The sequence below is a fragment of the Elaeis guineensis genome, chromosome 7, assembly GCF_000442705.2.
Source record: "Elaeis guineensis isolate ETL-2024a chromosome 7, EG11, whole genome shotgun sequence".
Taxonomy (NCBI): domain Eukaryota; kingdom Viridiplantae; phylum Streptophyta; class Magnoliopsida; order Arecales; family Arecaceae; genus Elaeis; species Elaeis guineensis.
The window spans coordinates 4,240,399-4,251,546 of NC_025999.2; the positions used below are offsets into that span (position 1 = coordinate 4,240,399).

The 11,148-nt window shown below is 42.3% G+C and overlaps 2 protein-coding genes across 2 annotated transcripts; both read left to right on the top strand.

The window, feature by feature from the left end:
- The first annotated feature begins 241 nt into the window (after positions 1-241).
- LOC140859101 (xyloglucan endotransglucosylase protein 7-like) lies at positions 242-1,542 on the top strand. Its single transcript, XM_073260559.1, has 3 exons — positions 242-570; positions 679-872; positions 989-1,542. Exons 1-3 carry the CDS (start codon positions 316-318, stop codon positions 1,377-1,379), a joined length of 840 nt encoding a protein of 279 aa, XP_073116660.1. The 5' UTR covers positions 242-315; the 3' UTR covers positions 1,380-1,542.
- Positions 1,543-9,501: 7,959 nt separating this feature from the next.
- On the top strand, positions 9,502-10,897 carry LOC140859100 (xyloglucan endotransglucosylase protein 7-like). The gene is made up of 3 exons (XM_073260558.1): positions 9,502-9,861; positions 9,962-10,155; positions 10,272-10,897. Exons 1-3 carry the CDS (start codon positions 9,607-9,609, stop codon positions 10,660-10,662), a joined length of 840 nt encoding a protein of 279 aa, XP_073116659.1. The 5' UTR covers positions 9,502-9,606; the 3' UTR covers positions 10,663-10,897.
- Positions 10,898-11,148: the final 251 nt, after the last annotated feature.

An 11,148-nucleotide genomic window follows, 5' to 3' on the forward strand; every position in this document is an offset into this window, starting at 1 on the left:
AGGGGATAATGGTTGCAAAAGTTGGCACCTGGTGAGTCTCTACTTCATTGACGCGGAAGGTCCAGAATTTTCCCGTGACCACAATCCGCGTTCTGACACCTCTGCCGCCAAGCTGTTGCCAACCCATAGAGGAGCCAACCATCCAATCCCCTTGCTTCCGGGAATCCCTTCTCTCCACACCTGCTATCCATATATATACCCCCAACACCCCCTGCCGTCTTCCTCACTACAACACAAAACCCCATCTTTCCTCATACTCCTACTTATATAAACCTTGTCCATTGCTCCCCCCCTCTACTAGTAGTGACAATCATCATGGCCTTAATTTTTCTACTGCTATCTTTCTCTCTGATGGCCGGTGCCTCCGCTGGTAACCTCTACCAGGACTTCCAGATCACTTGGGGTGATGGGCGTGCAAAGATCCTTGAGAACGGGCAGCTCCTCACCCTCTCCCTCGACAAAGCCTCTGGCTCCGGCTTCCAGTCCAAGAACGAGTATCTCTTCGGCAAGATCGACATGCAGCTGAAACTAGTCCCTGGCAACTCCGCCGGCACCGTCACTGCCTACTATGTGAGCCCCGTTTTACAGCCGCCAGGCATCTTTATATTCCATCTCCTTTGTATTTTGATTGGAATTTGAAGAACTAACTGCTTATGCTCCATCTCTGCTTGCTTGCAGTTATCATCACAAGGACCAACCCACGATGAGATCGACTTCGAGTTCCTCGGAAACCTCAGTGGAGACCCTTACACACTCCACACCAATGTGTTCGCCCAGGGGAAGGGGAACAGAGAGATGCAGTTCCATCTCTGGTTTGATCCCACCAAGGACTTCCACACCTACTCCATCCTGTGGAACCCAAAACACATCATGTGAGTTCTCAAATTCTACATAAATAAACAGTCGTATACCATCTATCACAAAATGATGCACTCTCTCGTACATTTGAAATTAATTATGCTCACCTTGGATTCATTTATCCTTTCAGCTTCATGGTTGATGGCACACCGATCAGAGACTTCAAGAATATGGAGTCCAAGGGTGTTGCGTTTCCAAAGAACCAACCCATGAGGATCTACTCCAGCCTCTGGAATGCCGATGACTGGGCGACGCAGGGTGGACGCATCAAGACGGACTGGACCAAGGCCCCCTTCACTGCCTCCTACCGAAATTTTAATGCTGATGCTTGTGTTTGGTCCTCCGGCACCTCCAACTGTCCTTCGCGGAAATCTAATAGTGCTGACTGGTGGAACCAGGATCTGGATTCCACGAGCCAAGAGAGGATGAGGTGGGTGCAGAGGAACTACATGATCTACAACTACTGCACTGATCAGAAGCGGTTCCCCCAGGGCCTGCCTTTAGAGTGCTCCATAGCATGAGGAGAACGAAATCACAGAACATAATTAAGACAAATTCTTTTATTCATTAATTCTTCTATAGGATACTAGCTAGGACACTGTATCTTGTTATTGTATTCTCCATGTAAAATGATGCCATGCATATGTACATTAAAATAAAAGCTCGAGGGTGAGTTTTCTTTAACCGTTCGGCTGAAATCAATTTGGAAGACAGGAATTATTTTCCGAGTATATGAAATGCAAATAGAGTAATAAATACCTGCTTTCAGAATAATCTCTCTTTAGTTGAAAGTGCCATTTAAGTCTGAGAAATAATGAAATATTGTCCCTATGAACGAAAAGTACTAAAAGAAAAATGTATGATTAAATTTAGCATTTAAGGGAAAGATCATAATAATAAGTCACATTTTCAACTTATGATTCCAGTCAGCGGAATTTTTGAGGGGAATAGTCTCAGCAGGGGCTGATATTCTTTGAACTCTGAAGGTCATGCCTGCTTTTGAGGCAGCAAGTCCTGTGTGTCTTATCTACCTCTTTAAGCCTTTGGCTTGTTGTATCTTGTTTGGTGAACCTAAAATTTAAATTTCAGTTATATTAACCCATAGAAATTCTAAACTAAAGGACATCCTCAGATCTTCCACAAAAATTCGTAGAATGTCATAAAAAATTAATGATAAATTTGACCTTCAGTAGGTAAGGATGCAGTCATTGAGATATTCATTCCATGTTGGTGACGATCAAAGTGTCTGAGTTGATCGACCATATTTTGTTTTAGGCAGCTCCACTTTCCTTTTACATATGATCCATGTAGAAGTTATCTGGTTTTTTGTTGTATGCATATATGTTGGTTATACAATTTTATTAGAGCTAAAATCAGATCAGATACCTATACATCCATCTTCATATTTATTTTGTCCGACGAATATAAATATAAATATGGATATTATTTCGATACAAAAAATTGTATCCATATTTATTTTAAAAAAATGTAGATACAATTCGAATATTAAAAATATGAATATAATTACAGATATAAATTAGATAATTAAGTTTCATGACTATAAAATCAAAAATATTATTAAATAGATGATAAATCCAGCTAATAGCATGTTTAATGGTTGTATATTTCTCTTAAAAATTAATTGTTGGGTATAAAATACCCACGGCCGAAGTTCTCAGCGGGATTGACTCTTGCGGGCTCTGTCCACGACGCCAAGGAAGATTCCGTCCGGACTCCTACGGGAGCCGGGCTCCGTCCACGACTCCAAAGGGGACTCCGCCCGGACTCCTACGGGAGCCGGGCTCCACCCACGACTTCAACCGCAAGGAGGACTTCGCCCGGACTCCTACGGGAGCCGGGCTCCATCGCCAACTTCAACTGCCGGTAAGTCCCGTCCGGACTCCTACGGGAGCCGGACTTCGCACCTAACTTTAATTGCAGGAAGACTCCGTCCGGACTCCTACGGGAGCCGGACTCCGTCCACGACGCCAAGGAAGACTCCGCCCGGACTCCTACGGGAGCCGGGCTCCGTCCACGATGCCAAAGGAGGACTTCGCCCGGACTCCTACGGGAGCCGGGCTCCGTCGCCAACTTCAACTGCCGGTAAGCCCCGTCCGGACTCCTACGGAAGCCGGACTTCGCACCTAACTTTAATTGCAGGAAGACTCCGCCCGGACTCCTACGGGAGCCGGGCTCCGTCCACGACGCCAAGGGAGACTCCGCCCGGACTCCTACGGGAGCCGGACTCCGTCCACGACTCCAAGGGGGACTCCGCCCGGACTCTTACGGGAGCCGGGCTCCACCCATGACTTCAACCGCAAGGAGGACTCCGCCCGGACTCCTACGGGAGCCGGACTCCGTCGCCAACTTCAACTGCCGGTAAGCTCCGTCCGGACTCCTACGGGAGCCGGACTTCGCCCCTAACTTTAATTGCAGGAAGACTCCGCCCGGACTCCTACGGGAGCCGGGGTTCCGTCCACGACGCTAAGGAGACTCCGTCCGAACTCCTACGGGAGTCGGGCTCCGTCCACGACGCCAAGGGAGACTCCGCCCGGACTCCTACGAGAGCCGGACTCCGTCCACGACTCCAAGGGGGACTCCGCCCGGACTCCTACGGGAGCCGGGCTCCACCCACGACTTCAACCGCAAGGAGGACTCCGCCCGGACTCCTAAGGGAGCCGGGCTCCGTCGCCAACTTCAACTGCCGGTAAGCCCCATCCGGACTTCTACGGGAGTCGGACTTCGCACCTAACTTTAATTGCAGGAAGACTCCGCCCGGACTCCTACAGGAGCCGGGCTCCGTCCACGACGCCAAGGAAGACTCCGCCCGGACTCCTACGGGAGCCGGGTTCCGTCCACGACGCCAAGGGAGACTCCGTCCGGACTCCTACGGGAGCCGGGCTCCGTCCACGACTCCAAGGGGGACTCCGCCCGGACTCCTACGGGAGCCGGGCTCCACCCACGACTTCAACCGCAAGGAGGACTCCGCCCGGACTCCTACGGGAGTCGGGCTCCGTCGCCAACTTCAACTGCCGGTAAGCTCCGTCCGGACTCCTACGGGAGCCGGACTTCGCACATAACTCAAGAAGATTTCGCCCGGACTCCTACGGGAGTCGGGCTCCGTCCCCGGCTGTGACTAAAGGAAGACTTCGTCCGAACCCCTGCGAAAGCCGGATTCCGAGCTCCTCTTGCCAGACACTCCAGCCGGACTTCAGCCGACAGACCTCCGCCCCCTGGCGCGCTGCAGTAACAGCCGCGATTCTGCTCCATTCCCTGCGGCAGATCCCATGCAGCTCCATCACTCCACGACTCTGCCCCACTCCCTGCGGCAGATCCCACGCGGCTCCAGCATTCCACGACCCTGCTCCACCTCCTGCGACGGATTCTGCGAGGCTCCATCTCTCCTTGGCAGGCCGTATTAACGGCCACGATTCTACTCCACTCCCTACGGCGGATCCTATGCGATTCCACCATTTCCTGACGAGTCATGACAGCGGACGCCGCTCCACTCCCCGTAACTGATTCCACGTGGCGAGCCACGGCGATAGCCACGATCCCACTCCACTACCCTCCGTAATAAATTCCTCCTGACTCTGGGCGGCCCACTACCAGACGGTTACAGACGTCGCTATCAATTTGTTGCCCCCTCCGTCTATAAAAGAGGAACCCCAGATACGTTATTCTATAAGCTCTCGTTTTTACCTAAAAACTCTGCTAAAATTTTCGTTCGAGCACTCCATTCTTGTTGAGGCAGAGAACTGACTTGAGCGTCGGAGGATCTTGCCGGAGCAACCCCACCTCCGATTTAAACTTCTTTTACAGGTCCCGACGGCGACCGCAACTCCCTCGACTCCAGCTTCTCCGGCGCAAGCGGATTTTTGCACTAACATTAATAAAGACTATATAAAATTATATAGAGTTATAAATAAATTCGGATATAGTATGGATAGTTGTCTATCCATACCCATATATATTTTTTTTTTGACGGGTATGAATAAAGATATGGATAAAAATATTAATATTAGTTAGATCTTCAAATTTCTGTCTTTATCTAGATTGATTCGGATATGAAAATAAATTCAAATACATATTATTCATATCACTTCCATCCCTAAATTTTGCCCATTGCACCCATGTTGAAGTAAGGTAGAACAAATGGATTTTTACTAATTGTATGAACTCTTTTTTTTTCTTTCTTTTGGAGGTATATAAATTCATGTTTTTAATCCTAATATTTGGTCTGCATTATAATGGAAAATTTGAATCATTTCAAACTAAAAATTTCAACACTTTTGACCCAAAATCAAGACATTATCCAGCAGCCAAGCGATAAGTGGGAATGAAGGGATCTAACGAAGGGGACGATGGTTCCACCTAAAATCAAGACAGTATCCACCTGTCATCTTTTTTTTTTTTTGGCCCCTTTCCACCATCCCCCGTTACACCTAAATTTGATTTGCAATGATTGGATCATTCTGTTCCATGTTTTTCAAACTGTATATTTTTGTCTATGTGATCTTGTGATATATGAGGTGATGATTGTGTTGGAATTTCTATATTGGGGCATGCATATATATTTCAAAAATTTTATTTTCTAAATATCACAATAGAATAGAAGATTAAAATTTTTTTTAATCTATATCATACATGCATAAAATATAAACCACAAGGATCTACTTCATATGCTGAAATTGAACATATGCTGAAATTTAACATATGATCGAATCACATACCTATTTCGTAATTTTTTTTTTCAAATCTGGATCTAGAAGGGAAGAGGTTCTCTCTTAGCCATGCAAGTGTCCGGCCTCTATGGATATCCACTCAAGATCAGTCTAGAACAGCTTTTTAAAATTAATTTTTTTTCTCCAAGAAAAATCAGTCTGCGAATCTAAATGAAATTTGAATCGCAATCAACTCTTTGATCCTATCCTTGATCTTCTTCTTTTATTCTTCTCTTACTTTTCTTTTTTAGATTATGCTGCTACTATTGAGTAGAAACCAGCATAAGAGGTGATGCCCAACAGCCTTGGACGTGGAAGGAGAGATGCCCAAAGAGAGGGGGCGTGTGGACATCCAAGGGAGAAGAAAAGGGGAGAGGAAGAGAGGGCGTGGGGCACTCTAAAGGGGCATGGGGGCTGCTGGTTTGATTGCTTAGGGACCTTAGAAGAAGTCCTTTTAAATAGGCATAAGGTTTGAATCCTATTCAAAATCAGACAAGCTCTTAATACAAATCCTACTTGCATTAAGTTTCGTAATAACTTAAGTTATTCAACTTCCTTTAAGAAACCTATTAGGCACCAACTCTTGAAGTCCTTATACCCATAAAAATACATCCCACTTTGCACCCTAGAGATGCCCTATAATGGATCCATACGCCTTCTAATGAATGGGCTTGCCCAACTTGATCAAATGAAGTGGCATCCAAAGAAAACTAATAAGAAAATTAATTCAGGACTTGCATCCCTAATTCATTTGATCCAAAACCTTAGACACCTAACAATTGAAGCCCAATGAATTTAATTCATTTACATTATTAGCAGGTAATTAAGTTTGAATTATCTTATCAAATAAAAAATTTAAATGTAAAGAAAAAATTGGGTCCAACTATGTGCTAACAAGATTACCTTGAACCCAATAGGATTTTTCTAAATTCAATTGACACTTCATAAGTCCAATTGCTTATTCTATATCTAATCTCTTTGTTGTATGACTCCATAGATTCAATTATATCTAGTAGTGAGATATATAATGATCTTTATCATAGTATCATTGAAACTCTTTTCAATGGATCAGAACAATTTCACTCTAACTCATCAAGGATTGTCGATCTTGAGCAACCCTAGTGAGCTCTCACAATCCACCAGTGACACGTAATAGTATGTAGTGACAATCCAGTAGAACTGAAAACGAATCTCAAGGTGTAGTTAATGTGTGATTCAGTCTCTCTATCATGAATCCTAACTAGATGGCAGGTCATGAATAAATCGTCAAACCTCAACATCAGTCATATGATGGATTCAATCAGCTCAAGTCCAATTATGATTCTTATAGAAACTCTTTTCTATCAATCACACTACTGTGCCCACAGACTCTCGGACTTAGCCTCTCAAATCTCATAGGACTATTTCTCTCTATCAAGATCAATAGATCCCATCTTGATGCATATCCTACTCTTATAGTAAACCAACTGTCACCAACATCCACTACAAGGGCTCATTGAGACCATATTTATATGTCAGTCAAACTCCAGCAGTCTCACTGCGAGCAATCGTACCATCTCAGATCAAAAGATCATTCACATAATTACAGCATCGAGACAATCACTGACGATCAAGTAGAAATCCAAGTGATTTCTCATATGATCATGCTCAGTACTAGTTGTTCTCTAACAATTACCAGCACTTGTTACTAAGTATCTCTACAATGTAGACTAGAGACTCATCTATTCTGAAAGAAGCAATTTGTGCGTCGGTTTATCCAGATCAATCACCATCTTTATGATGACACTATGATCGGGAGCATTTAGGAATTAAATATATATCTAATTCTCAACACTTTGAGAATATGTATCGAAAAGTTAATTCCATGTACGATTCAAGGATACATCATATTTGAATGAAAAATAAACTTGCCTTCTTATTGATCAAATCAATATATAAAGTACAAAATTGTGTCCCAACTTTATTACAATGTGTCAGCCATATTAATTTCTAAGACATACATCTAACAGATTTAACAGATACAAATGAATATTGAGAAAAAAAAAAAGCTTATGTTATCCATAAAATTAACAATGCAACGCATCACTATAACCTTAAGGTAATCATCAAGGAAAATCTTAAAAACATGAGAGAGGGATGCTATGTAGCTAAGTTAACAATTACTAGCCAATTGCTAACTAGTATTATTGGTTCAGTTGTCACAAATGTTGATTGAAAAATTATTATTTATTTTTAAAGAAAAAAATGTAAAAAATAAACAACATCCAACTTTGTTTGGCAAAAAAGTGATTAGGGCCAAGCAAATAATCGGAACTCAAAGAAACACATCTAATTCAATCCAATAATCATCGGTTTCGATAGATTGAAAGATATAAATCGGATCGAATTGGGTTGGGATTTGTAAAAAATCGGTTATTTACGGTTGAATTCGATTCCTACACTTTTAAACCATATGAAATCGAATTCAACCGATATAGTATTTTACAAACTCACTTTCATTTTGGAACGATATTGTTTAGGCTTCAATACTTCGTTCTAAAAAATACCACATCATCCATTTGAATTTATAAAAATATTAATATTAAATTATTGATAGAAGCACATCAATTTGAGACAATTCTAAAGTGAAAGCTTTCAGATGTAGTTATTTTCAGATGAGTAAATTTTTTTTAAAATTTTATTTTATATAGATTCAAAAATAAATCTAAAATTTATAATTTATAAGATTTAAATTTTTTTATATTAAATTGATAAAAAAAAATACATAAGCTTAAGTAGACGAATATTAGACTGAAAATCAATATTGGGTCAACCAAATCAATATAATCCATCCGAACTCATTATAAATTATTCACTTTGATTTCAAATAATTTATATATGATAAATAATTGATAATAAATTAATTTTTTTTAATTTAATTAAATTTAATTAAATATATTTTTTTTAATTTGATCGAATTCGATCGATGTTCAACTATAAAAATAACACCAAGTTATATCATTAATGTAAGTACTTTGATCCATGTACCCTCATCTCAAAAAAAAGTTTGCATTGTATGCCAGCTGTTCAACCAGGGACATCGGAAAGATACCACAACGAGGAACATAGAAATGGAGGCAGGCGGCTCTGAACGAGCGTCCGGCATACACGCACTAGACCTGCTTTTCTTTCCCTCTCACACCCATTTTGCACGTTAAATGGCACCTAGGAATTACTATCAATTTTATATTTTCAAAATAATATTATAAATAAATAAAAAGATAACAAGAATGGATGTAGTGTATTTAAATGTCCTACAAATGAATGCATACATAGTGTATGTGCGTCTCGTCATCGGCCATTTTTTTAAAATCTGATTTAAATTTCAGAAGATGTGATTTTCATTTAAATAAGAGAATTTAATTTATTTTTCTGATATGTAGCTAAATTTATTTTAAAAAAAAAATTGAACTAACTAAGGATAAGATTGATTTTATTTTTCAAAAATTTGAATCTCTTCAAACTACAAAATCCAAACTTTTGCCCCAAGATCAAGACAGTATCCAACAGCCAAGCGATAGCTGGGAATGAAGGAATCAAACGAAGGGGATGATGGTTGCACCCAAAATCAAGACAGTATCCACCTTTCACTTTTTTTTTTTTTTTTGGCGCCTTTTCCATTTGCCCCCATTCCACCTAAGTTTGGACCTGGAATTAAGCCGGGATTTAACGAAGGGGATGGTGGTTGGGAAAGTTGGTACCTGGTGAGTGAGCCCTTACTTCATTGACGGGGAAGATCCAGCATTTTCCCGTGACCACAATCCGCGTTCTGACACCTCTGCCGCCAAGCTGTTGCCAACCCATAGAGAAGCGAACCATCCAATCCCCTTCCTCAATCCCTTCTCTCCACGCCATCCATCCGTATATATCGACCCAGCACCCCCTACCGTCTTCCTCACTACAGCACAAAACTCCCATCTTTCCTCAGTCTCCTACTTGATACCAACCTTGTCCGCTGCTCCCCCTTCTACTAGTGCCAATCATCATGGCCTTGGTTTTTCTCCTCCTAGCTTTCTCTTTGATGACCGGTGCCTCCGCTGGTAACCTCTACCAGGACTTCCAGATCACTTGGGGTGATGGGCGTGCAAAGATCCTTGAAAACGGGCAGCTCCTCACCCTCTCCCTCGACAAAGCCTCTGGCTCAGGCTTCCAGTCCAAGAACGAGTATCTCTTCGGCAAGATCGATATGCAGCTGAAACTAGTCCCTGGGAACTCCGCCGGCACCGTCACTGCCTACTATGTAAGCCCCGTTTTACAGCCACCAGGCATCTAATCCATCCCCTTTGTATTTTGATTGGAGTTTGAAGAACTAACCGCTTATGATCCATCTCTATTTTCAGTTATCATCACAAGGACCAACCCACGATGAGATCGACTTCGAGTTCCTCGGAAACCTCAGTGGAGACCCTTACACACTCCACACCAATGTGTTCGCCCAGGGGAAGGGGAACAGAGAGATGCAGTTCCATCTCTGGTTTGATCCCACCAAGGACTTCCACACCCACTCCATCCTCTGGAACCCAAAACATATCATGTGAGTTCTCAAATTCTACATAAATAAACAGTCGTATGCTATCTATCACAAAATGATGCATTCTCTCGTACATCTGAAATTTAGTATGCTCACCTTGAATTTATTTATACTTTCAGATTCATGGTTGATGGCACACCGATCAGAGACTTCAAGAATATGGAGTCCAAGGGTGTTGCGTTTCCAAAGAACCAACCCATGAGGATCTACTCCAGCCTCTGGAATGCTGATGACTGGGCGACGCAGGGTGGCCGCATCAAGACGGACTGGACCAAAGCCCCCTTCACTGCCTCCTACCGAAATTTTAATGCTGATGCTTGTGTTTGGTCGTCCGGTACTTCCAACTGTCCTCCGAAGAAATCTAATAGTGCTGACTGGTGGAACCAGGATCTGGATTCCACAAGCCAAGAGAGGATGAGGTGGGTGCAGAGGAACTACATGATCTACAACTACTGCACTGATCAGAAGCGATTCCCCCAGGGCCTGCCTCCAGAGTGCTCCATGGCCTGAGGAGAACGAAATCACAGAACACAATTAAGACAAATTCTTTTATTCATTAATTCTTCTGTAGGACACAAGCTAGGACAGATCCTTTATGATAATTCTTGTTAATGGACGCAGAACACTGTGTATCTTGTTATTATATTCTCCATGTAAAATGATACCATGCATATATATATTAATGTAAAATGATACCATGCATATATATATTAAAATAAAAGCTCGAGGGTGAGTTTTCTTTAACCTTTCCGCTGAAATCAATTTGGAAGACAGGAATCTTTTTCCGAGTATATGCAACAAAAATAGAGTAATACATATATACCTGATTTCAGAATAATCTCTCCCTTTAGCTGAAAAGTGCCATGTATTATTTTTTGAGAGAACGGAGGAAGTAAGATGCTTCCACCTCAGTTTAAAATTACATGATGTAATAGAATAATACTAAAAAAAGAAAGCACTCATGGACGCGCTCCCACCAGTTTTCAAGGAAAAACC

Bases quoted from the DNA above. Each gene is read 5' to 3' on its own strand.
- LOC140859100 (XM_073260558.1), top strand. From the start codon at position 9,607: ATGGCCTTGGTTTTTCTCCTCCTAGCTTTCTCTTTGATGACCGGTGCC. The intron at 9,862-9,961 runs GTAAGCCCCGTT...CTCTATTTTCAG, and splicing joins GCACCGTCACTGCCTACTAT to TTATCATCACAAGGACCAAC. The intron at 10,156-10,271 runs GTGAGTTCTCAA...TTATACTTTCAG, and splicing joins TGGAACCCAAAACATATCAT to ATTCATGGTTGATGGCACAC.
- LOC140859101 (XM_073260559.1), top strand. From the start codon at position 316: ATGGCCTTAATTTTTCTACTGCTATCTTTCTCTCTGATGGCCGGTGCC. The intron at 571-678 runs GTGAGCCCCGTT...GCTTGCTTGCAG, and splicing joins GCACCGTCACTGCCTACTAT to TTATCATCACAAGGACCAAC. The intron at 873-988 runs GTGAGTTCTCAA...TTATCCTTTCAG, and splicing joins TGGAACCCAAAACACATCAT to CTTCATGGTTGATGGCACAC.